Source organism: Crocuta crocuta, unplaced genomic scaffold (genome assembly GCF_008692635.1).
Source record: "Crocuta crocuta isolate KB4526 unplaced genomic scaffold, BGI_CrCroc_1.0 scaffold84, whole genome shotgun sequence".
Taxonomy (NCBI): domain Eukaryota; kingdom Metazoa; phylum Chordata; class Mammalia; order Carnivora; family Hyaenidae; genus Crocuta; species Crocuta crocuta.
Window position 1 is genome coordinate 6,710,009 of NW_027530213.1, and position 26,843 is coordinate 6,736,851.

Here is a 26,843-nt window from a genome sequence, read left to right on the forward strand (position 1 = left end):
AGAGAGAGAATCTTAAGCAAGCTCCATGCTTAGCACAGAGCCTGACACAGGCTCAATCCCACGACCCTGGGATCATGACTTGAGCCGAAATCAAGAGCTGGACGCTCACCTGACTAAGCCTCCCAGGTACTCCAATGAAGACTTTTAAAAATTTAAATCAGCTTCCTGTTATTAAGGAGTTTCCAATTCTCTTAGAACAGTGTGAGAAAATACCAATAGGCAATTTCACATTCCATTTCTGCACTGGTGGTACTAAAGAAGCACAGTAAATGTTTACCAATTTTGAGTGTTTTATAAATAACATTTATAAAATTTTTGTTTAGTGGTAAATAATCAGATTTCAATTTAAAAGTTAGAACAAGGGTGCATTAGTCAAGTACATCATATTCTTATTTCTCCACATATATTCAAATCCAAAATGTATCCAAAGTGTCTCCTTTCTATGGTCAGTTAAAGGAATACAGCAAGAGTGTCAGAAGCTACATTTATTTTTACCTCCATCTTTGCCTGAGAGGTAGAAAACCTCTAATATGATGTAACTCAAACATAAAGACTGCCTTACCAGGTAATTTCTTCTCTAGCTGTTGCTGTTCATCTTCTAAAACCGGTTCCTCTGGTAACCTCTGATCTACTGCCGTTGAGCTGATGACAGATACACCACTGCCAGATCGAACTCGTCTGCAATTGTGGAAAAAAAGAGAAAAAAAATGGATGTACATAAAGCTGTCTAGGTAGAGCTGAGCAAACTACAGAAAAGAGTTTTTAAAGATTATGCCACATCATGGAGCAAATTTCATTTATAGTGAGGAAAAGATAAAGATTTGGTCCTCCTTATTTACAAAGGGATTTTTAAAAACGAGTGTATGGGGGCGCCTGGGTGGCTTAGTCGGTTAAGCATCCGACTTCGGCTCAGGTCATGATATCGCAATTTGGGGGTTCGAGCCCCACATCGGGTTCTGTGCTCACAGCTCAGAGCCTGGAGCCTGTTTCAGATTCTGTGTCTCCCTCTCTCTCTGTCTTAAAAATAAGCTTTAAAAACATTTTTTTTAAAAATAAAAATGAGTGTACGAATGCTACCAGATGCTGAGTGCCAAGCTTACTCAGATATTTAGAATCATCACCCAAATCAGGGCAATTGTGAAGGACTGAATTAGTGAACAATCCTCAAGTATCTAGAATGGTGCCTGGGTCACAATCGAGTGTTCACTGTTGGTACCGTTATCCTTTTATGGAACATTAAATCCTTCAAGAGAGATTAGCAGCTCAGCTGAATGGAAGTCTCTCTTTTCCCCTTACAAAGTCTTTCTTTCCATTTTATTTCATAATAAACGCTGGAAATGTCTACACTTTATAGTCCCTAAAGCAAATCACTTAGTTGACTGATTAGTTTCACCTTAAACCATGAATTTTGCTCTTTTATACCAATCTACCTTTAACAAAAAAAAATTTTTTTTTAAATCAGCTTCCAGTCTCATGTCTCTGGTAGTGATTTTTGCAACCATCAGAGCTGACAAACCGCCCAGCTACCATTTCTTCCTACAGCTAGTTTTCTCCGCTCACTCCATGTATGCGCTCACAGCAATGGCGCTGTTCCCCTTCCTTTTACGGAGATTCCTTCCCCTAGTCTTTCCCAGAAATTCGTGTGTGTGTGTGTGTGTGTGTGTGTGTTTTGTTCTTTGTGCTTGTAAGATTTTGTATTTGTCTTTTAAGTTAAAGCCTAAAGACGTCATTGTCTGGGAGGGGAGGTGCGTGTGGTGTGTGTAGGGACATGATACCAGTCACTGCAGGTCTCTCCCAACTGGACCTCGGTCTAGTCTCTTGATAACGCCATTGAAACTGTGTTTTGGACCAGGATAATTTTCTTTAATTAGCTTCCTGACCATAATTTCTACATTGCCAGTATTCTGTTAACTTTCCAATGTGTAGAATTCACAGCCAGAATCTCCTGGCCTTCTTTTCTCTTATTTTTTTCTGGGGGCGGGGGGGGGGCGGCGGGGCAGAGAGAGAGGGAAGGAGAGCAGCCCAATCTGGCTCCATGCTCGGCATGGAACCTGATGTGGGGCTTGATTCCACAACCATGCGATGATGACCTGAGCCCAAATCAAGAGTTGGATGCTTAACTGACTGAGCCACCCATCCCTCCCTGCCTTGTTTTCTATGTACAGGTTGTTTTAGTTTTACTTTAACTGCTAACACTTTTGCTGAGCTTTGATTATACAGATCGGTACAAAAATCATCCATCTTTTAATATTTTACTAATATACTATAAATTCTTTAAAGAAAAGAACATATCCAAGATTAACAGGGGCTCCAGATATCTTTTACTTCATGGATATTTCATTTACTTACCAGAAATAAGTAAAAGATACACAGCCAACAACGCCCAGTTTGAAATTCACATATCAAACACACAGTTAATCTTATGAGAGCCAAGTGTCCCTTACCTAAAAGAAGGTGGAATGTACTCTGGAGGCAGGACAGGTGGCAGTGGCTGGCCAGACATCGCTACATCAATCAGGTGCATAGCCAGGATAAATTCTTCCGCTGTGAGTTTTCCATCTTGATCAATGTCAGAAAGATTCCTATGCAACAAAAAGTTAATCATTTCCTAGCTTCGTGAAAATGCGTGCATGAAAATGCATATGATTCATGAGTGATAGAAATGTTCTGTTTCCTTATTCTGACTCTAGGCCAGTTGAGTCTATCTATGCCTCGTCGGTTTGTAAAAATAGTACCTATTTCATAGTACTGTTGGAAAGATAAAAATGAGACAATCCATACAGTTGGGATGGCATTCAGCATCCAGCAAGTGTTAACTAGGATTATAATTATGCTCTTCTCAATCCCTGCCAGCCCATTTAAAACGCATCATACCCACATTCTATGTGTCTTTAAACACTATGCTCGGCAAACTATCGGGTCAGATAGTAAACATTTAGGCTTTGCAAGACGTGGTCTCTATCACACTGAATTCTGCCCTTTCAGCAGGGAAGCGGCCGTGGACGATACATACATAAACGGGCATAAAACCTTACAAAAACAGGTGCAGGCCAGGTTCCACCCAATCAGGTTAGTTGGCCAACGGCTGATCTAGACCCACAAGGGTGGATCCTCATGGCCTTCTGCCATAGAGTCAAGGTGTTTGCTGCTCCTTAATCTCAAGACCAGTGGCCACTGTTCCTCATGATCGACATGTCCTAGTAGTTAATGAGAGTAAACAGATTTTTCCAGCAAGTCCAAGAATGTGATTTTACGTCACAACTTCTGGACACCAAAGGAGGATGCAAGACAGCAAAGCTGTTCACCAGAATGCGAACAGGGCGGAGACTGCACTGGGAAACCGGCTCTGCTGACGCCATAAATCAAGAAACTCCTCTCAGGACTAAAACTTCCTCAGGTGGCATACACTGTGACATCTGCCCTTTCTAGAGTACAGTTCTGCAAGTTTTGACAGATTCAGTAGTGAAACTGAATTCAGTCAGTTGCCTATCACAATACGGAGAACAATACCATCACCATCCCAAATTCCCCCAGGTCTCTTAGTCATCTCTTGCCTTGCCCACACCCCCGGCAGCCACTGATCTCTTTTCTGTCCCTCTAGCTTTGCATTTTCCAGATGCTGGACTCCTGCCAACTCTTTCTCATCCTCTCCTTCTCATGGCCCATCACCAGCCACTCCCAGGTCAATTCAGTTAGAAGGCAGGTGAAGTTCTTCCCTCCCCCCCCTTCCTTGCCTAAATAATGGCTGTAAACATTTAATTAAAATATCTTTTTATTGTACAGAAAGGGAAAATAACAACATTCTAGCAGCATTAAGTCTCAAGTATTTTTTTCAGAGAGGGCAGGTTATAAGTGAGAACAAACTTAGGTATTTCAAGATACTCCACTGTCACGAGCATACCTAATGAACTGCCAGTCAACCTCCATCGATGTTAGATCTCAAGTCTGTATTTCAGAGGGCCCTCGGATACTGGCACAGACCCAGACAGACTTAAAGAGATCTGGATGTGTCACATTAACTGGTCTATTGTGCTTATTAACTGGCCTATTATTATTCTATTGCAAAAGGAAGATCCTTTAATACAAAGCAGAAGGAACCAGGATAGATGGAAGGGACTGGCACTAGAGCGTGACCACTTATGAAGCAACCCCATCAATGGGCCCCACAGCAAAACCATGAACTCGCATGTAAACTATTAAAGCAACCAAAAGCTATTAAAATTCATTACAAAATAGCCAGAGACATTTATGTGCTCCCCCCGATACTGGTAGAAGTACACCGTAATATCTCTCATGCAGTCTTGTGCCAAAAAAAAAATAATAATAATAATTAATAAATAAAAATCAAACTTGAATTTGATGAGTGGTTCTCATGAGTGGGATGATTTTGTATCCCAGGGACATTAGTCAATATATAGAGACATCTTTGTCATACCTGGAGGTGGGGGTCATGTTACTGGCATCTAGTAGGTAGAAACCAGAGAGGCAACTAAGCAACCTACAATACACAGGACAGCCCCCCACAACAAAAAATTATGGAGCCCAAATGGACAATAGTGTTGAAGTGGAGAAACCTTGCTCTAGATCCAACAACCAATCTATTCACAAGAATAAATTAACACAAGGATGCAACCATCAAAAGTTAGATGGGGGAAACTATAGGACAAACAATCTGAGTTTTTCTTTTGGGGGGTGAGGGTGGAGGACAAGGGGAAGTTAGAGAACATTTAAAGATGTGTCAACCAGTTGAGGCAAAAAATATAGATTTATTTACATCTGATTTGAACCAGTCAACTACAAAAAGTCACGAGCCAATCTAAGGAATTTGTACACTATCTGATTAACTTACTAAGAATTAATATTAAAACTTTTTGATTGGACCACTGGTATTACAGTCCTCTTAAAAACATCCCTATCTCTTTTGGAGATACAAGCTGAAATATCTGCAGATGAAAATGATACAATCATTGAGATCAGGCTTAAAATAACCAGGAAGGAGAAGGGGAGAACCAGATTAGTCACAAGCTGAGACTTACTTAAACTGTGTTAGGAGTTCTTGAGCACTCATTAATCTCTCTGCTTTTGTATTTTTCAAAATCAGAAAGGGGAAAAAGAGAGGTAATCATCACAGCTGAATGGAAAATTAAGGACAATTTCTGTTTCCCCACCTATAAAGAATGGTATTTATCTGCAGACCCATTAAGCCATACCAATGTAAGCCACTTTATACAAGCCAAGGAACTTTTCATTCCTTACCAAATTGAAGCCAGCTGAGCCTGTGGTAAACTTGATTGCATAAGAATAGTTCTTGCTTGGGGACCTAAACAGAAACCAGGAAAAAATATAAAGATGAATCAGCAAATCTTCACTGCCCAGGAAGACCAGTGCTGCTACGCACTTAAGCACTATGCAATCTCATGCAATCACAGCGCTTTGAACAATATTTGCTATTACCCAAGGGGCTTTTTCAAAAGGAAATGAAGTCTCAATGAAAAGGGGAAAAAACACAAAGCACAGCACAGCATCTGGAACATACTCAATAGATTCTTGTGAAATCAATGCTTAATGAAAAAAGAGTATGTAAAAGATTAGTTTCAAAATATAACCTGCTCTTTTGTCCAGAGTACCATCTCTATTTGCATCAGGATTTTATTTACAAAACTTAATGCCTCTAAATTCAGCATCTTCTGCCACCGCCTGCGTCTCCCACCATGACTATGATCGGACACGTTTAGAGAAGATTCAGAGAATCTTAGAGGGGAAAAGGAACTTAGAGAAAACAACTCTAGTAACCATTTCATTACAGAGACTTAAAAAAAAAAAAGGACTTGCTCAAGGCTAATATCACAACCATTTCTGACAGGAGCAATAAAGAATTCCTGGAATTCCAACTCTGCTCTCAAAATCAGCTCTCATTTCTTAAAATACTTATAAATATCTTCACCTCTGGCATGAAACTAGCCTTAGATATCAGAAGAAATCTACAGTGGAAAATTCTGAGTGTTGAAATAAACCAGTGTTAGGGACAGAGAGACAAATATGTCTTCTACCCATTGCTGACTCGCAAGGTGTGGTCCCAGGATGACCAATGGACCACGGAATTACAACCATCATGTTGGCAAGATTGCTGTGTATAGATTTTTGTTTTTAGCTATTTCATTTTTCAAATGGCACCTGATCAAACCACAAAAGTGGATGTGTTTTTACACAGCAAGCAATAGCAGTTAGGGACCTGAGAATCACCCCAATGTGTCATCATACAAAGTGCCCGAGAACTTGCCATCTGACTTGGGGCAGGCAGGCAGTTTCCTCACTAATTGGACCGAGGTTTTTTTCTTTCTTTCTTTTCTTTCTCTCTCTTTCTGTCTTAATGTTTATTTATTTATTTTTGAGAAGGGAGGTAGGAGCAGAGAGAGAGGGAGACACAGGATCACTGTGCTGACAGGAGAGAGCCCAGTGGGCTCGAACTCACGAACTGTGAGGTCATGATTTGAACCTGAGTCAGATGCCTAACCAACTGAGCCACCCAGGTGTCCCAGGGACCAAGTTTTCTCATTTCAGAGGTCCTTTCCAGATTTACGAGTCTGTGCTCCATCAAATAAGGAACCATTACATGGAACTTAGTATAGTGCTCACGTAAAAAGTGCTTAATTGATGGTAGGTAATATTATAGACAACATTCACATACAGAATATGGGCAGAAAAGCACACATGAACATATACATATGTATTTTTACACGTGCACATGTGTACAGCTCAATTTTCCAAATTCAAAATGGTCAAATAAATCATACCCCGATTATGAAATAGCACCCCAGAAGTCCTCTCCAGCTGCCTTCTAATCATCCCCTCGACCAAGCAAAGCCTAACTTCTAACAGCACAGTGTGTCCTTGTTAAATCTGGCCTATTTTGCTCAACATATTGTGTGTAGCTGCAGAACATTAACCCTAACTGCTATGTGGTGTATCATTCTGTGAATGTGTAATAATCTATGTATCATTCTGTTGATGGGCATTCAGGTAGTTTTCAGTTTGGGGCTTTTTTTTTTTTTTTTTTACTTGTTTTTAGAATAGTGAGCTTTCTAAGTTTTGGCAAAACAGATGTACACATTCCTTTTGGATGAGTGTGTGTGTGTGTACTTGTGTGTGTATATGTGTGTACACATGTACTGGGACCATCTAAGAATACAATGTAAGAAGCAGTCTTTACTGAATTAAAGTGAAAGCTCTAAAAAGTTCTGTGGTATATGAGGAAAGTACACTGATCATTTTGTTTGGTCTTTAATATTGTACTTAGCATGCTGGAACATTATATTAGCAAAACTTTAGTGAATGCTTTAATTTATGCTTATAACAGTTCTCTCCACTTCAGAACTATATAAAAGTAAGTTATGATTTCACCTACTCCCAACACTGAGGCTTGATGGAGGTGGGGCAGGGGAGAGGAGAAAATGGGTGATAGGCATTGAGGAGGGCACTTGGTGGGATGAACACTGGGTGTTGTATGTAAGTGATGAATCATGGGAATCTACCCCCAAAACCAAGAGCACACGGTATACACTGTATGTTGGCCAACTTGAAAATAAATTATATCTTTTAAAAACCTGTAATAATAAAGAAAAAGAACCAGTCCTGGACTTGGAAGGATATCAGGAGATTTGGATTCCAGTCCTGACTCTTCCTAGTCCCTTATGACATATGACCTTAACAAAAGTATCTTCACTCTCTAAGAGTACGTTCCTTCCTCTATGAAGTGAGGGAAATGATCTAAAAACACGGTATTGGTAAACCACAGCCCAGAGGCCATATATCGTGCACCATCTGTTTTTGTAAATAAAGTTTTATTGAAACACTGCCATGCCCATTCATTTAAGCATGGCATATGACTACTTTTGTAGTACAATGGCAAGTTGAATAGTTGTGGCAGTCTAAAATGCAAGCCTAATATGTGTATGATTTTGCTCTTTATAGAAAAAGTTTGTTAAATATCACACTAGATGGCCACAATTGTCTTTTGCGATTATAATACTTGACTCTTTATGTCCCAAGACAAGGTTATGAAGCATCAAAATAGACCACCAACACCTAAGATGGCCTCTTATCATAACAGAACAGCATAAAATTGAACTCTGAGTACAGAGATCTATCCTGTGGAAGCCCGCTCCATAAAAAGGTAAGTTTTGGAGTACTGGCTTATATGGAAACATTATGTGGATAAACAGAAATCCCAAGTTCCTAAACCCTACATGCACAGGAAAGCATGCATGCAAAGGACAGAGATAATGAAATGAAGTTTAACCGACTGAGCCACCCAGGTGCCCCTGATAATTAAATCAAATTAATGTATCTCAAACAATGACTATGACTTTAGCTTTTGTGATTAATATATGAATAACCAAATAACATAGTCATTGGTTCAGAATGCAAGATAATAAAATTCCTCCTTAAGGAGAAGGCTAGCATTGATAACATGAGGCTATCAGAATTCTACAGCTACTTATATAACCTTGATTAGAGAACAGGCCCTCTCTATTTTAAAAGATTCTCTCTTTTAAGGGTGTGCAAGAGCACACAATCTAGTTGTGAAGGACCAAGGGGGTGCCCACCTAAGCAGGCGTATCAGCTAAATCAGCCCAGGGGGGTAATCTGTACCATGGCTGGGTTAGCTCACTTCCCACAGTGGACAAGTTCCTATCATAAGCTCAGGGAGCCTCACTTTCTTCTGCTTGGGACCAAGCAATGGCATTCTTATGCCCACAACAAATGCTTAGAGATGTAGCCAGAAATTGATAGCATCCAAAAGAAGTATGTAAAAATAAAACACAGCAGCAATCAGCAATCTCTCTAACCACCAACAGTATAGTAACAACGGACATTTGCCACAGGCTACAGCAGAGATGTGCTAAGCTACAGGTTATGCGCAATTCCTGGGAATGCTAAGTACAATTCCACTCCACTCTAAAACACAGGTGAATGCAATTGCATGGAAGTGACAGTATAAGGATGACCTATATTGTACTCTAATTAATATTAAAACATAAATTTTCCACAAATCCTATACTTTACCTGGTGTTCATAAGACCAGGATGTCACAACTTCAAGGCTGAGAACTACTGCATTAGATTTAAAAATTCTAATTACGTACCAGTTGTCAAACTGCTTTTTAGCTTCTTCAAAACAAGAACCCCCCGACACACAAAATAAAACCATTAGAGAAGAAAAACATGAGATTAAGATTATTAAATTATGTATTTCATTTGGGCCTCTATGATCTGGGACCTCTTCTCAACTTTCTTGATAGTCCTCTTTTCCTTAAGCTGAATGAGCAACTGCTTTGGGGTTCAGGATTCCTTTATTTTCATAGCTGTGACCATGACAATCATCTTTGTATTTCATTCATTGCAACAAACCTGCTCTGCTTCCATCAACAGTTTTATTTGGCCTAAAACACAACCTATATTGGTTCCTCGTAAAGGGAAAACAAATTTCCTTTACTTCTTATTTTTAAATTTACTGTAATAAATCATTCTATTTTACATGACTATACAAAGATCTAGCTTGAAGATAAAATTCCCACCTTAAATTCTTGCCAGGACAAAACAGTAGTGAGTGTGCAGGTAAACATTAGCAAAAATCTGCTTTTTCTCGTATATTTCAAATTTTACTATTTGTCTCAGATATTAAAAGTTCTAAATATTCGAGTGGCTGGGTTATCTCCGGGATAAAGACACTGCACTTTAGTCGTAAAATACAAATCCTCCCAAGAAAGAGAATTTCTGCATCAATGTCACATCTGAATACTACTTAACTAATTTACAGCAAACAGCCACAATGCGGTAAAGAATAGTTTTCAGATTCAAGGACAATGTCATTCTGGCTGTTTGGAGCACTGGTGTGGAACAGACTACACTGAATTATACTTAAAACTAGAACTACTGAATGTTCCCTCAGTGCCTGGATAAGTTGTACTGTTTAATCATGCCATGTATAAAAATGACAGGTACTGTTTTAGCAGAGAGTGAGCGTGGCATTGAGAGAAGTTGTGTATAATTACAATTTGCCTCCCCCAGCTATCAATATATTCTTATTTGAGAAGACCACTGAGATGCTTTATTAGGGATAAGGTTCAGGATTAGATCAGACCCTTCCAAGTCTCACTCAACCCTGATATTTTTTAACAGATGAATTATTTCTTTTCAAAGTAAAAATTGCAATTGTAATATAGTAAGACAGTCAGAATCAGAACTTTAAAATATTTTGTGTTACATACCAGTGCATCTCTTTTTCAGGAAAACTCTTGCCTTCCTTCTGTATGTGAGGGCAGTCACATTTTCTTGCTCAGAAATGTTCGAATCAGAGGTTTCTATTTTCCTTTACTAAAATGACAATTTTCTTTATAATTCTCTAATCAATTTTAAGTGTTTAACTCTCATTAGAAACGTTTCTGGAGGGGCGCCTGGGTGGCTCCGTTGGTTAAGCTTCCAACTTCAACTCAGGTCATAATCTCACGGTCCGTGGGTTCGAGCCCCACGTCAGGCTCTGTGCTGACAGCTTGGAGCCTGTAGCCTGTAGAAAGGTTTCTGGAGAGTATCCTAAAATCCCTTCTACCCTTCTGAAGTAAGTAACAGAGTCTCTCTTGTTTTTAACCCACTGAGTTCATATGACTTAACTCTGGCCCCTTGTACAAGAGATGAGATCTAAATGGGAAAAGTGACCTCCAGCTAGTTAGTGGCTGAGCCAGGTTCCAAACTCCCCAGCCAGTCGCTTCTACCCTGCATACTGCCTTAAGTGCTGACTCTGAGCAGACAGTTTCAAGTTCATCTACAGAGCTGAACTTCAGAACCTGAACCAGTTTTGGTTTATAGCAGTGCTTCTGGGCGAGTGCTTGGATTTACATTACTAGTGGGATCCACTTGCAGAAGGATCCTTGTTCTCTGTTCCATTTACCAAGAAGCAACGGCGTCAAAGGCTTAGGCACTGGAGAATAAAGTCACTGTGGCATTATCAGTAGATGAGGACCCAAGATAAGAAGGACAATGAAAAACCTTGTTTAGAAAAAAGCAAACAGAGAAAGGCATTTGGAAAATATCTTTGGCCCAACATCTGGAAGCGGTTTGGATTTGGAATAAAAATCATATTTCACGAAATTAATTTTCATTTGCAAATACCTGTTAAGTGTCCACTCATAGTTTTGTCATGACTATTGAATAACTGCCTGTATTTCAGTCTGGATGACTGAGGGACAGCCCATTCTGCCGCAGGAGGGGCACTGTGGGGGAAGAGGGAGGAGGGAAAAATGATGAACAGTGAAGAACATATTTACCTCCTTTAACACCAGTAAACTACGAACTGCCCAAGAAAACCAGCATTCATATTTTATTCGGTTACTAATCATTACTTCTGAATTTTCTGTAATGAGTATTTCCATGTTTTAAGGTTATAAACATTTCTCTCAAAACAGACATGCTCATTATTTCTCCAGAATCAAGAGTAAACACAACAGACTAAGTGGCTGTTCCAAGTTATACATACTATTTAGTAACTTGAAGGCTCTACAAAAGTACGGAAAGATCTCTTTGGAACTAAAGTGATACAATAATGTCCAGACTTTTCCAAACTTCTAGAACAGTTCTCTTGCAGCTTAAAAAGCAATGCTTATAGGAAACAGGTAGCTGTCTTTAAAGGTGTGTAACTTTAATGTGTGTAACTTTCTATTTAGCAAAAGACAGGATGTAGTTCTTAATGAAGGGAAATAATTTCATTCTGGGAAGTTTAAATTCCCACAAATGGAGAGTTGGCCCAGAGAGAACAGAACACTTCCAGGGTCATGGCAAATCAGTGGAGCTTTGGAAGGGGCCTTACTTTCTTTGAGTGCGATCCAGTGCTGACCTTTCACTGCAAATGTGCAGCAAGCCTGACCCAAGGAAACCCCTGCCAGGAGTCAACAAGGTCTACACCTCCTGAGTGAGAGGTAGTCAGAGTCGTTCCCGCCTCAGTATCACATTGGTACCTATGGCTTGTTAAGAGCCTGGTGTCTAAATAGTGCAATTTTAACATCGTGGCTAAACTCTCAGTAAAAATGGCATTTCACTTCTAGAACAGATTACAACTAATGCCCATTTGCAATTTCCTTTCATTTCAACAAAAGTATCTATTCCTCATATGTAAAAGCAAAATTTTAGTCATAAATTGAGCCTCTTAGTCATCATTTACATGTGTAACCTATGCACTTATACTTACAATATATACTTCATAAAGCGTAAGAAATAGCTCCCAAGCACTTGAAAGGTACCTCGTTACATTCAGGTTTTCAATGATTATAAATGTCTTAATAAAAAATACTTACCACGATCGATTCTGCTGTGAGTATTTCTGCAACAGCCCTCTCATTTTAAACTAACTAATAACGTGCTGATTCCAACTCTTGCCTATTTGTCAGAAGTTAATTATCTTTCTCCTGCACCCCAGGGTGTTGTGCACAGAAGCGGCCCCAGATTACACTTATCAAGTCATAGTTTTCTGCCGAGACTTCCCTGAAAATTTAAAGGGACTGAAAACTCATTAACAGGTAACTAAAAATGAGATACCACATTCTAAGTATCTGCTGGAAGCTGAAATTACTAAAAAGATGACTACCAATCTGCACCCCCAACTAGCTGCCTTAATAGCATTAATGAGCTAATACTGATTAGTTGTTCATTCTTATGGCACAATCAATGTCTTGATTTTTTTTTTTTAAGTTTATTTATTTTGAGAGAGAGAGAAAAAAAAGCACAACCAGACTCTGCACGATCTGGGCAGAGCCCGATGTGGGGCTTGAACCCACAAACCGTGAGATCATGACCTGAGTCGAAATCAAGAGTTGGATGCTTAACCAAATGAACCACCCAGGCACCCCAGTCACACATCAATTTTAAGGCAGATTTCAAAATCCCTTGTGTAGAACCACAGAAAACTCCAAACTTTAGCATGGTGTATGAGATAGACTAGGAAATAGGGAATTCAGTGTTGGATATCTGAGTTTAAATCTCAGCTCTACCTTGTGGTAAAATGTAAACCATGCATAAGGATGATCACCTCTTTGGGTTTATTTCCTCATTCACAATTCTGAGCTGGTATCCACTACAGGTGGTGAGGGGTGCTGAACGGGATTAACAAAGTATCTGGCAAGTAGATGCTCAGATGTTCCTGACTCTTAGGAGTAAAACCTTAACAAGTGGAATACAAATACCTGTATACCACCATTAACTGAAGTTTTCACAGCAACCTTTCAGGTAAGAACTCATGCCTTAAAACCAGAAAGAACTCAGTTCAACTCCTGGCTCTGTCATTTCAGGAGTTATATGTTATCTTGGGCAAATTACTAATGTCTCTGAGTTTCCTTCTCATCTATAACACAGAAGAAAGGATAGAGAAGGTGAGCATTCAATGAACTCATGTGCATAAATTAGCATCTGGCTCACTGCTTTTCAGCTTATGGGTTTCCTTTAAATTATTTTATAAAAATTTAAAAATTGTTCAATAGTATTCAACATGTTCTTCTCTGAAAGCAGGAAAATGACTTGATTCACTTAAGAAAGATTTCTAATGAGGATCGAACAAGATGGAATCACCTTCATATACACCCGCTTTTTGTTGGAAAAGTCCTGAGCACAAAGACTTAATTCTTTTATCTTAGTGTAGCAGTATGCAAGCAAAAATTAGGGGTGAAAGGAAATAAAAATATGGAAGATAATTTGAAACCAAGATTGGTCAAAATATAAGCAGTAAGGCCATGTACGCTTTGCCAAAACTGGGCTACATATTTAATAATAAGTATCCACTAATTTGAGGAATTCATTTCATTAAAGGTGGTTTTAAATAAGGTTTTAGTAACAAATTCCCATAGATTCCATGAGATTATCTGAGATAGAATAAAAGATAAGGCCAACTGCGGCTCTAATCTTCATATAAAATTTTTTATAAATATTTAAAGGATTAATACAAGAGTTAATTTCCCCCTCCTACCTGGAATTCTATTTTATTATTTTTAAACCTTAGTAAAACCAATAGCTATTTGTTTTTGTTATTAAAAAAACCACACCCAAAGCTTTTTAAGGAAATGTCATGTTCTTTATTTGTCATTTCTACAACATGTAAGTGATAAAACCTGGCAACATTATCCAGAACTAATTATTGGCATCCTACAAAAATAAAAGATAATAAAGAACATAGCTAATTTATTTTCAGTTTTAGAGGTTAACCAGATAATGGCTTTAATTCAATGCTCATTTAGAAACAAGTACACTTACCTAGCCACATCAAATGACTGTGCCTTCTGTAATTTAGTGTTTAATTGTGACCCTGGACCAGATCTACTGAAGGAAGAGCTCTTTGGCAATGTGGCTGCTGTAAAAATAAATAAATGTTGAATAATTTTAATCCTACAAAGGAAAGAAACATTTTCCTATTGGTGAAAATTAAAATACATACTCACCAAATCTGAGGCCGAAATTATTCCTCCCTTACTACCCTAGACTCAAAAAAAAGTTATTCCCTCCTCACTCCCTGCCCCTTGCCGAAAACTTTTCTAGATTTACTCATTCCGAATGAAAATCACCTTACTAAATAGTAATGTTTGCAACCCATAACTCTTTGTTAAAAGTTTTATATCACATCTTTTTTTTAAAGTTTATTTATTTATTTTGAGAGAGAGAGAGGAGGGAGAGCACAGACAAGCGGGGGAGGGGTAGAGAGAGAGGAAAGAGACAGCCAGGCTCCTCACTGTCAGCACTGAGCCCAACACAGGGCTTGAACCCATGAACTGTGAAATCATGACCCACGCCAAAACCGACAGTCGGCTGCTTAACCGACTGAGCCACCCAGGCTCTCCTGTATCACATCTTATAGGATCTGTTCCAATAGTTACAGAAGCAACAGCTTAAATGCACAGGATGGCTTTTTTTAAACTGCGCTAAAGGAGGAGGAGTATTAGTTCCAGATGAAAGAATCAAAAGGTCCCAGGCTTCCAGTCCTGGCCAGATTAACACGGGATGCTAGGGAGGGTCAGCCCTTGTGTCAGACGGATTCCCATTTGGGCTGGTCAGCCGGGAGCCAGGAAAACACTCTGAGTCTCAGCCACATTCCCCTCCTCCTTGCCTAATGTCTTGCAACATTTGCTATTACCTCCTAAAGAAAGCAAGACAGAGCACATGGATTCACAGATGCTATTAGAAAAGTAACTGCAACAACTTTCTCAGCTGCCATCACATCTATAGCCATGGCCTTGTATAAAAGATGAACTACATGGGACAAGAACATCTTAGATTGATTAATTAATTAATTAATTTTAAAAAGTGGTACATTTAGAGCCTTTGGCTATAGCTTACAGACAGATCTTGACAGATAGAATAAATCCAGGGAACTGGGCAGAGAAATCGTGATTCAAATATAATCATTACCCATGGCTAAAATCCAGGCCATCATCACTACTGAATTACACAGACATATCCAAAGTACTTTTTTAAAAAAATACTTTACTCACTGGATAAGAATTCATTAAGACTTGCAGACCACATCTACGGTTTATGCTTTCTTTTCACTAAAGGGAAAAAGCCTTCTAATAAAGTCTCAAAAGGAAACTAATTACACCAGGAACTTTTTAGTCCTTTCCATCAATGAAGCAAGCAGGTATTACTCTGTCTTCAATATATTTAGCCATTTAATCAACTTCCTTCCCTCTTCCTCCTGAGTCACTCCGCCTCCTCAAAAAACAGAAATATGCTGTGCTCTTTTTTTCTCCCCACATTCTAAGGGAATGGCTCATTTATTAGCAATTCATAGCAGCTGAAGAAAAGTAGTAACTGACACATGGGAAGGGAAACTCTTCAACTACTGATCAACCTGGAGTCGCTCCTGTCAAGCCCTTGAAAGGAAATTATGCTCTTGGTTTTAGCTGTTCAGTTCACCTTTGTCCATAATGGTACCAGAGCGCCATAATTTCATTCTCCTTTACTTCTCTCTAGCCTAGCACATCCTATTCAGTGGGTCGGGAAAAAAATGAGGTATTAAATTTAAAAAAGGAAGGTATCTTCCTCTGGAATAAAGTGCCAATCAAATACAATCAGAAAGTGAAGACAAGATTTAGCAAGAACGAAGAGTAAAACACAAGTCGTAAAAAGTCAGTGTGTGGATTCAGCAGGTCACGTACCAGGATGAGCAAATGCAGGCAGAGGCTGTATAACAGGGGGGGCCCCATTAGCCAGGGGAGGCACTGCTGCTGTAGGAACAGAAGATACTAGAGGTGGAGACATTCCGACGACTGGAATGGATCCCATTGGCACTGGAGCAACAGCTGTAAGTGGTGGCATGCTGGCGAGACCTCCTATTCCTAGGAAGGAGAAATCCCAACAAAGGTCACACGGAATCACCTTTCAACATTCGATGGTCATTAATCCAGGACTGTTTAAAGGAGAAACTCACTTTCCAGCCATAACATACTTGCATTTAAAACAGAAATTCAGAAAAAAACAAATATGTAAGCTCACAATCATTTCGGAGAGCACCAAAAATTATGTCAAGGATCACATCGTAAGGGCACAAGACCAGCTTGAAAAGGGACCTACTGGCCAAAGTTGAGGACCGGTAAGAATACTAACTGCAACGGCATGAAATAAATTTATGAATTCATAATGATACTGAACAAAATCCTAATTGGTCACCAAAGGTAATCAATTTATTGTGACAACTAGTATAAATAAAGGAGGAAAAGAAATCAAACATTCATCCTGCCTTTTTATATATTCAACCTCAGAGTAACCAGGCATTTCATGGGGGAGTTTCTCTTTGGCTATTAGAGTATTCTAACCAAAGAATGAAGAAATGATAAGAAAAAAAATTTCTTTTTTGTTTCTCTGTCTGAACTTGTGATATTGTGCCATAAAAAGAAATATCTATCTGGTCTCTGTCCCTGGTTCCTGGCAGAGCTCCTAAAACCCTTGTGATTTCCTGACTGATAGGAACATCTTTTGTTACACAGTATTTGGGCTTGGTCCCTGGTTCCTGACATAAGAGCTTCTAAAACCCCTGGAATCTCTGTAAGGATAGGAGTGTCTTTTTGTATTTGAATAAGGGGACTGGTGGCTGGGGAGGCCCGGAATCGCTACAGGATGGGAGCTGATCATAGGAAAGACCAAAGCACAGTTAGAGGTTGCAACTTTCGGTCCCATCCCACCCCTCCCCACGTCCACAAAGACCTCAGGGGAGGGCAGAGGGGCTGGAGATTGAGTGAATCAATGGCCAAGGATGTAATCAATCACACCAATGTAATGAAATCTTTGGAGAGCTTCCACGCTGGTAAACACATCCACATGTTGGAAGGGTGGCACACCCCAACTCCATCAGGACGGAAGCGCTTACACGCAGGACCCTTCTGGGCCTCGCCCTTATACACCCCTTCATCTGCCTGTTCATCTGTATGTATCTTGTCATATACTTTATAACAAACTGGTAAACCTAAGCAAATGTCTGAGTTTTGTGAGCTGTTCTAGCAAATTTAGAAAGGGGAAGAAGGGTGTGTGTGGGAGCCTCTGTCCGACTTGTAGTCAAGTCGGACAGAAGTCTGGGTACTCTGGGGACTGAGTGCTTGTGACTCAAGTGTGAAGTGAGGGCAGCCTTGCGCGACTGGGCCCTTCAACCCTTGGAATCTGATGCTACATCCAGTAGTTACCCTCAGAATTAATTATAAGAAAATAAGTTAGTGTCTGGAGAGTTGGAAAATTTGATGGCATGGTTTTTCTGGATGCAAAATTCTTGGCTTTATCTTTCCTCGATAATCCTAAATATGTTACTCCACTTACTTCTGGCATCAAGCACTGCTATCGAAAAGTCTGAAGATGTTCCAATTTTCTTCCCTTTGTAAGTCATGTGCTTTCTTTTTCTGTATACCCAAATAATTTTTTGTTTTCGTAGAATTTATCTTTTGCATTGGTTTCTCCAGGTTGACATCTCAAGCATATGACATATTCTTTCAAATAAAGTGTCAAATCTTTTATTTCCAGCAAGTAGTCTTTATCATTCGTTCTCTTTCCTTGCTTCGGTTTCCTTCTTTGGGGACTCCCAGCTACCATATATTCAATTTCCTTTGCCTTCATTATCGGTCACTTTTTCTCAAATCCTTTTTGTCTCTTGTTCCTTTCCTCTTTATGTTTGAAATCTTCCTCTTTCCACCTTGTTTCTCTTCTGATAGCATCTCTTGTGCTGCTTCTGGTTTGTCGCCAGTTCTGAAACGACTTTTCTTTTTATTTCTCATTCTTTTCTGAGTTCTGTCGCCTTATTTCTGAGGCTTTAAAATTCAGATTGTGTTGTTCTTTCATGACTTGTGTCATTTTCTTAGTATTTTTCAGCTTGTTTCAAAATTGTAGGTTCCCCTGGGGTGCTCTCATTGTCCACAGGGCTGTTATGCAGCTCTTTATTCTCCTTTTCCTAATAATAACTTTGTGTGGGATTTGATCTTGCCTGATACTGCCTGTGGCTCATTTTTACGTGAGCCTCGCTTCCTGGGATTTCCAGTCACTGTCCTCCACCCCCACCTTGGTCTGGACCTTCTCATTCTTTCGTGTCTGTGTCGCTGCCCTGCTCAATTTTGAGTCATTTCTCCTCAGGATACGGACTTGTTCCATAAGGAAGCCTTGTTCGGCCCGCTTTTAAATAGCCACTACAAAGACTACCATCCTTTTCTCAGTTGACTACCTTTTCTGAATGAGTAGTTTCTAAATATTTCTAAAGAAATACATCTACTGGAGGCTGTGTTTTAGATACCATTTCTCTGAACTCTGCTAACTTTTAATTCCTGAAATTTTCCCATCTCTCTTCAACTACTGGGTTTTCCCTCACTTCTCTGAAAGTGCAGGAGCGCTTCTCATCCTAAACATACCAGCCTTCAGCTTCCTCTCTCCTTTATGGTAGAACTCTCCCTTTTCCAAGTCTCTGACCAGGCTTAAGTCTCCACCACTCTAACGAAACTGCTTTTCAAGGTCATATACAAATCCGTCTTGTAAAACCCAATCATTTTTTTGTCCTACTACTCAATCTCTCAGAAGCAAATCAAACATGGAGTTCTCCCTCCTTGAAAAACGTTTTCTTGGCTACTGGGACACCAACCTTCTCCTATTTCACTCTTTCTGGCTTCTTCCCTTTTACTACACCTTTCAGAATGCCACAGCACGGTAAGGCCTGGTCCCAGGTCTCCTACCTGCTCTAGTTACACATTCTAGGGTATTCTATCCAGTGCAAGGGCTTTCAATGCCATCCACACTCAAATTCTCCCAAAGCTGATGGATCCCTCCTCGGAGTTCTAGACCCATGGATTCATCTGCCTCCTTGGAAATCCACCAGGCCCCTCATACTTTACATGACCAAAACTGGATTTACTTTTCTTCCACATTATCACCACCCAGATCTAAATCCCCACTACCTCTTGCCCATGGCAAAAACCTCCTCACTGATTTCCTGGATTCTACTCTTGTCCCCTTGCAATCCAGTCTTCAGATGACACAGATTATTTTTTCTAAATGTCTACCAAGCAGGTACTCCTTTACCCCCTAAGCTCTCTGTAGCGTTCCATTGCACTTAGGAAAAAAAAAAATTCTAGGGGTGCCTGGGTGGCGCAGTTGGTTACATGTCCAATCCTTGAGCTCTGCTCAGGTCATGATCTCACAGTTTGTGAGTTCAAGCCCTTCATCGGGCTCTGTGCTAACAGCGTGGAACCTGCTTGGGATTCTGTCTCTCCCTCTCCCTCTCTCTCCTGCCCCAGCTTGTATTCTCTCTCTCTCTCAAAATAAAGAAATAAAACTTTAAAAAAAAGAATGAAAAAAAATTCTAACTCCTCAGTGGTTTTATTAGGCCCTAAACTACATGGCTCTTGCCTTACGACCCTGACCTGAAGGGCCACCAACATCTCAGCTACAGTGCTCTCATTTCTGTTTCTTGCACATAGCAACTTCATTTTTGCCTTAGGACCTTTGCAACTGCTATTCCTTTTGCCTGGAACGTTCTCTCCTAGGTCTTCCTTCACATGGCTCCCATCTCTAATTAAGCTCAAAGCCACCTCTTCTCAGAGAATCCTTCTCTAATCAACCTGTCCCATCAATATCTCTATCATATTACCCTGTTTTACAGAACTGAGTGCTCTTACCTTGCCCTGAAATTATTCATCTAGGTGCTTGCCTTCCCCAACTGAACACAAAGCTTCATAGCAGTAGGAGCCATGATATCTTGCTCACCCGCACGCTGCCAGCAAGTAGGACACACAGTTGGGGTTTAAAAATAATGGTTTAATCTAATAAAACCATGGGATCTGGCAAATGAACAAACAAGCAAAAGACAAATAACCCCTCCCTGTAACACTTGGATTCAGAGTCAAAGAAGAATTATGCTGTGTGCAAACACTCTGAGGGAAGAAGATACCAGGCACACTCATAGAATTTCCTGGAATACAGCTGGCTGCCCTTAGGAAAGTCACAGTATCACTGCACCCCATTTTCCTCTCCTTCACGTAGGGGAGTTGAACAAAAGGGTCGCTCAACCCCGAGTTGGCCTCAATTCCACATGTTAACATGTGCCTTCGCACCCACGCAATGAACCCAGGTAGAGTCACGCTCCATGCCGCCCATATGGTTTGGGGATAACGACGGTGGGAAGTGAAATAAGGAAACCTTTAGAAAACTGTGTGTCTGGACAGGCTCTCCCTCCTGTTTTAGAAATATGGTCTCAAACTGAATCTCCTTTCTAGAATCTTCCTAGAATCTCCATTCTCTCATAACAGGCCTAATAATTTCTGCGTATTTTAGGGTTACTGTTGTGACCAAATAAAATACACATGAAGGTATAATGTGTAAGGGCCAGGAAATGCATGGTCAGATAATTTTTTAATACTAATTAGAAAATAATGACAGTAGTAACAAATTACTCTCTTCTCAAAAGCAGCCATGTAAGAAGTATTAAAAAAAATTACCTGGGATCGAGTTGAGAGGTGGAACCAGAAAGACTAGCAAAGGTCAGATCTTTGGGTAAACCTGGGCACACTCGGTTAGGGCACAATGTACTTTTTAACTTCACTCCCATTCTGATATTCCCTGGGGATTCCTCTCTTGAAACTAACTTCCTGAGGATGCTGGTGTGATGGGGGAGAGGGGAGGAGAGGCGGTGGGGAAGCCCGAGGGGAAGAGCTCGGGACCGACTGGCGGAATGGCGGCTCAGCGATCCCAGCTTCCCTTAGAGGCAGGGACAGGTTACTTAAGTGACGGTAAAACCCCCTGGGCGGCGAGGCCGCAACCTTGTGGGAATAAATCAGCAAAGTCCTGCTGCAGAATGGAATAAGAAAAGACATATTAAATGTTAGAGGAAGAATTACTGACCCCGGGGTTTGAGGCAAAAAGAGGAAATGGGATGCCTCTGGTTATCTGACTCTTCCTCCCCTCCGAAGTTTCTTCTTGCAGCCCCGGAAGGGAAGCCAAAAGACAACCAAACACCTTTTAGCTGTTTTAACCCATGGGACCAAGTGGTGGCTACGGGGACCTTCAAGAGATTCAGAGCCACTGCCACTGAAAAAAGCCGGCTAGCCAAGAGTTCAGGACTGGGAACACAATGGACAAGACCAAGGGCCGCGGGCACTAGGAGCGGACTGTACTCTTCACCCCTGCTCTTCCTCGCCTGTGCTCCTGTGTGATTTCCCGAGTTTTCCCTTCTTCTCTTGGATCACTATCCTATTTGCTTGACCTGCACCTTTTGCCTTATACTTGTGGCTACCTTTCACCTTCTAACCACCGGTCTTGTGGCTAAACCTCACCAAGAGAAAGGCAATGCTTAGTGTGTTTTTAATGGCGAATCTATTAAGCAAAGCCACGGCATTTATTTATCTCAGCTGATTAATTGTATCAGAGACAACCTGCCTTATTATTGACTAGCTCCCTCCCAAACCTATTTCACCTGTCACCTGTTGTCAGATATATTAGGAAGAAAGGGAAACTCTAGTCAACAATTTTTGTGTTTTGCTTAAACTGCCGAAGAACTTTCTCATGAGTCAGATTTTAGATCTGATTACTGCAATCTTTAAATCAATGTAAATAATTAAAGTCTAAGGTGAGAACAGAGAAGAAATCAGAACTGTTGGTGATCTTTATCAACTAATTACTGACTCGGTTTTAAGAAAAATATCTGGCTAAAGGATATCTTTTAATGGAATTGTGTTTTTAACTGACATAATGTTTATCTTTTTCCCTGCTTCATTTTGTTCTAAATGTGGCCAATTGTCTCAATACCATGAATTTAAAAATATATTGCTGGATACCATAATCTAAGGAAGCTGTTTATGCACAGGGGAAAATAAAAGATGTTATGGAAACAGAAGCCAGAAGGAAGCATGTGGCACTGTGAAGGGTCAAGGATGCAATAAGAGCAATAAAAAGGCAGAAGATGGGGGCGCCTGGGTGGTTCAGTTGGCTAAGGGGCCAACTTTAGCTCAGGTCATGATCTCATGGTTTGTGGGTTCGAGCCCCACGTCAGGATCTGAGCCTGCTTTGGATTCTGGGTCTCCTTCTCTCTCTGACCCTCCCCTGCTCACACTCTGTGTCTCTTCCTTTCTCAAAAATAAATAAACATTAAAAAAAAAAGGGCAAAAGATGCAATAGCAGACTGCAAGCTTATTCCTTTTGCCCTGACATTCTGTACCTTGGCTTTCATCTTGATTACTAGCATCTGTTAAAAAGAAAACCATAGGACCTAAATGGTGTCACTTAGGCCAAGTCACCAAATCTGGGGCTAAATACCCAACCTAATGGTAGTTTCGACCTCCCCCAGAAATGCAGTCTTAACTCGTCAGTCCAGAATTTTCTCATCAGCATCTATGAGGTCCTCTGTCCCGTGGGCCCTGTCTATCCCCCTATCCCCAAAAGGAAGATGAATGAGATAATGGACCAGATAAGACCCCCTGACCTTTCCACTCAAGGGAAAGTGATCTTGCCAGGTGCAATCTTTTCTTTCCTTGTGCTAACAACTTTCTTGCCCCACCCTCCTTCCTATAAAATCCTTCCCCTCTGCTTGCTAGATGGGTGCCGCCCTATTCATGAATCGCTTACTAAAGCCCATTTCATCTTCAAATTTACTCAGCTGAACTTCTGCTCTTTAACATATCCTAGGGTGTAGATGTGAACATGCTTCTCTTCCAGCACCATCTGCCTGCACAGGACCATCACTTTTCAGACAGAACTGCCTCCTAAAATTGCACAAGGCTACAAACTGAAAAGGGGAAAAAAGGAAAATATTTATTTTTAAAATATACAGTGAAATATAGGAACTGAGACCTTTACAAGACTTACCAAAGGCTGGTGCACTAGAAATAGCAACTGGCTGCTGTTTCATGACAGGGGGAAGCGCGGAAGGGAGCTGATACCCTTGCAGTTTCAGCTTGATAAGTTTCATCGCTATGGAAAACTCCACTTGATCCATTCGCCCATCATTGTTCATATCAGCTAGCGCCCTGCAAACCAACATCAAGGGCTTGGAATGATTCAGACCATAAAAGAACCTTCCCTAAACCACCACACCCACCCACACAACAGAACAGTCGGCTCCCTTAATCCGGGGAGAACAAAAAAACAGAAGAATACAAAGCACACCAAACCAAAATTTGTTTACCAAGCTATAGGAAGCCACCTGGGAATACTGACAAGGTTTTGTATCAAAGTAAAACACTTTTTATTGTGTCATTCTTTACTTATGTGATACATGAGGTAATCCCCAGTCTGAATGCCAGGATATGCACTTTGGATATCTAATGGGATTCTTTCCGAGGTAGTGAAAATGTGCCAAAATCAGATAGTGGCAATGGTTCATGACTCTGTGAACACACTAAAAACCAGTGAGTGATACACTGAAAAGGGGGAATTTTATTGTGTGAATTATGTCGTAATACAGATGTTAGAAGAAGGGGCACCTGGCTGGCTCAGTGGGTACATGCAACTCTTAATCTCAGGGTCCTGAGTTCAAGCCCCACGTTTCCCCTAAAAAGATGGTGGGGAGGAGGAGTAGGAAAAGAAAAGTTTATTTCTATCGATATTGACTAGATTACATCAACTCCTCTGTGGGCTAACCCCACCCCGGAGACATGACATGCTATGGCACTATAGTTCTATTATACCTTTAAAGATCTGATAATTAATTGAGTTTACAAATGTATTCATTTTTTGAAAAAGGTATTCAGACGTAAATGGTCAAGTGTAACTTGCAGTGAGCATTTTCCTACTTACATTTTTATTATTTTTTCTTTCTTTAGTTTTTTTAAAGTCATTTTTGAGAGAGACACAGAGTGCAACTGGGGGGAGGGGCAGAGAGAGGGAGACACAGAATCTGAGGCAGCAGGCTCCTGGTTCTGTGCTGACAGAGCCTGATGCGGGGCTCTAACCTTATGAGCTGTGAGATCATGACCTGAGGTGGAGTCAGATGCTCAACCAAATGAACCACCTGGGTGCTTCTCTTTGTTTTTCATTTTTTTTTAAATTCTTAATGTTTTATTTATTTTGGAAAGAGAGAGACAGACAGACAGCGTGAGCAGGGGAGGGTCAGAGAGAGAGAGGGAGATACAGAATTCAAAGCAGGCTCCAGGCTCTGAGCTAGCGGTCGGCACAGAGCCCAAAGCGGGGGTTGAACCCACAAACTGTGAGATCATGACCTGAGCCGAAGTCAGACGCTTAGCCGACTGAGCCACCCAGGCGCCCCCAGGCACCTCTCTTTAATTATCTTTTAAGCTTATTTATTTTTGAGAGAGAGAGAGAGACAGTGCAAGTGGGGGAGGGGCAGAGAGAGGAAAGAGAGAATCCTAAGCAGTCTCCTTGCTGTCAGGGTAGTCTGTCTTTCTTTCTTTTTTTAATGAAGTAGAGTTGACAATGTTACATTAGTTTTGGTGCAATGAGCTTTAATGTATGTTCTCTCAAAGAAGGGTAAGCAAAAAAGAAAGGGAAACTACTGCCACCAGAAATTACTTTATGCAAACCATAACTGTGCATATTCACAAGTAACCTCTTCTGCGTGAAAATGTGCACCCAAATTCATTTCTTTTAGTCTAGATATTAAAAGTGTTAGGATGCTTTATTTTTTTAAGCCTATCTTAAGAAAAATTTTATTTGAGACAGCAAAACGTAAGAGCAGCTACCCCAGTTAAAATGCCATGACTTACAATCTTAAATGAGCCACATCAAGTAGTGTCCCAAAAAGAAAATTAAGTTTCACAGAAAAGAATCCATATTGCTGGAGTTAACTCAAGGTAGAAAACATGAAACACAATAAAAAGCATCGCATACAACAAAAATGAAAAATCTCTAACAATGTTGGGGGCACATGGGTGGTTAAGCGTACAAGTTTGGATCAGGTCATGAGCTCGCGGTTTGTGGTTTCCAGCCCTGCACTGGGCTCTCTGCTGTCAGTGTGGAGCTTGCTTTGGATCCTCTGCCCCCCCTCTCCCACCCCGTTCCTTCCCTGCTTGTGACCTGTGTCTCTCGAAAATAAAATAAACATTTTATTTTATTAAAAAATAAATTTTATTTATTTATTATTTATTTTATTAAAAAAATCTATAAAGATGTTAAAAGCGTTAAGAGTCAACACTATTCTTTGAGAAAATAAGAAAATCTCATAAAGTGGGAAATGGGCTACGGAAACCAGCTTTCTGCCTCAGTGAAGAGCACACCCCAGTCTTCCTATAGTTCAGCACTGAAACCTCACCAGCGGGGTCTGAACTTCACTAATGGTGAGCTTGAGAGTCTTTTTGCATAAGTTTCTTTGTCATTTGGATTCGTACATAAATTACTTATTCACATCCTTTGCTAAGCTTTCTGATGGACTACATGCTTCTCAGTTTATAAGAGCTCACTGTATATTACATCTTCACTGTTTATCTGTCAATTGTCGATTTTTTTAGGTTATCATTACTCTGTTCACTTGTGTATAATATCTTTACGATAAGAAATTCTACATTTTTATACCATATGAGGTCACTTATATGTGGAATCCAAAAAACAAAGCAAATGAACAAACAAAACAAAACATACATAAACGGACTCCTAAATACAGGGAAAACAGGCTGCGGGGGGGATTGGGGGCAATGGATAACGTAGGTGAAGGGCATTAAGAGGTACAAACATCTACCTATAAAATAAATAAGTCATAGGGGATGTAAAGTACAGCACAGGAAATATAGTCAATGGTACTGTAATAACTCTGTATGATGACAGATGGTGATTATACTTACCATGGCGATCATTTCATAATGTACATAAAATATCAAGTCACTGAGTTCTATGCTTGAAATTAATAGAATACAGTTTTATTAACCAATCCAGCCTCTTGTCACAAAACTAAAAAATATGCTGTATAATAAATGTTTATACGAAGTGATGCCTATTTCTGGATTATCTACTATGAACAGTTCCCAGGTCAATAGAACAGTGATCGGATCACACTGGCTCTGTGGTAAGGTCTGGTTATCTGGCAAGGCTTTTCTGTTCTTAAACTCTGGCTAGTCACAGATGTTTGTTTTTCTCCCCTATGAATTTTAAGATCACTTACCTATTCTACAAACAACCGTACTGGGCACCAAGCTGCAACTGCATTAGCCCAACAAGGACAATAGTATGTCGATAGAGTTTGTTCAACTCAACAAATATTTCCTTTAATAAGATTTTATCACTTTCTTCATGTAAATAATTACTTTTCTTAGTAAATGTTTTCTTAGGAGTCTTATCATTTCTGCCATTATTTTAAATGGAATGTTTCCCTATTTCCATATTTAGGTGTTTATTTCAAGCACAGAG

General features: G+C 40.2%; 1 protein-coding gene across 3 annotated transcripts in view; it reads right to left on the reverse strand.

Annotated features, from left to right (window-relative positions):
- The window catches only part of ITSN1 (intersectin 1), a 206,838-nt gene that overhangs the window by 113,306 nt on the left and 66,689 nt on the right, over positions 1 to 26,843 (reverse strand). For all 3 annotated transcript variants that reach the window (XM_077765491.1, XM_077765490.1, XM_077765489.1), the window contains exons 5-11: positions 23,355 to 23,515; positions 16,190 to 16,369; positions 14,292 to 14,388; positions 11,169 to 11,269; positions 5,257 to 5,320; positions 2,445 to 2,582; positions 563 to 678 (exon numbers count right to left, since the gene is read on the reverse strand). In XM_077765491.1, coding sequence (XP_077621617.1) covers positions 563 to 678; positions 2,445 to 2,582; positions 5,257 to 5,320; positions 11,169 to 11,269; positions 14,292 to 14,388; positions 16,190 to 16,369; positions 23,355 to 23,515 — 857 coding nt within the window. The remainder of the gene's footprint in view (positions 1 to 562; positions 679 to 2,444; positions 2,583 to 5,256; positions 5,321 to 11,168; positions 11,270 to 14,291; positions 14,389 to 16,189; positions 16,370 to 23,354; positions 23,516 to 26,843) is intronic.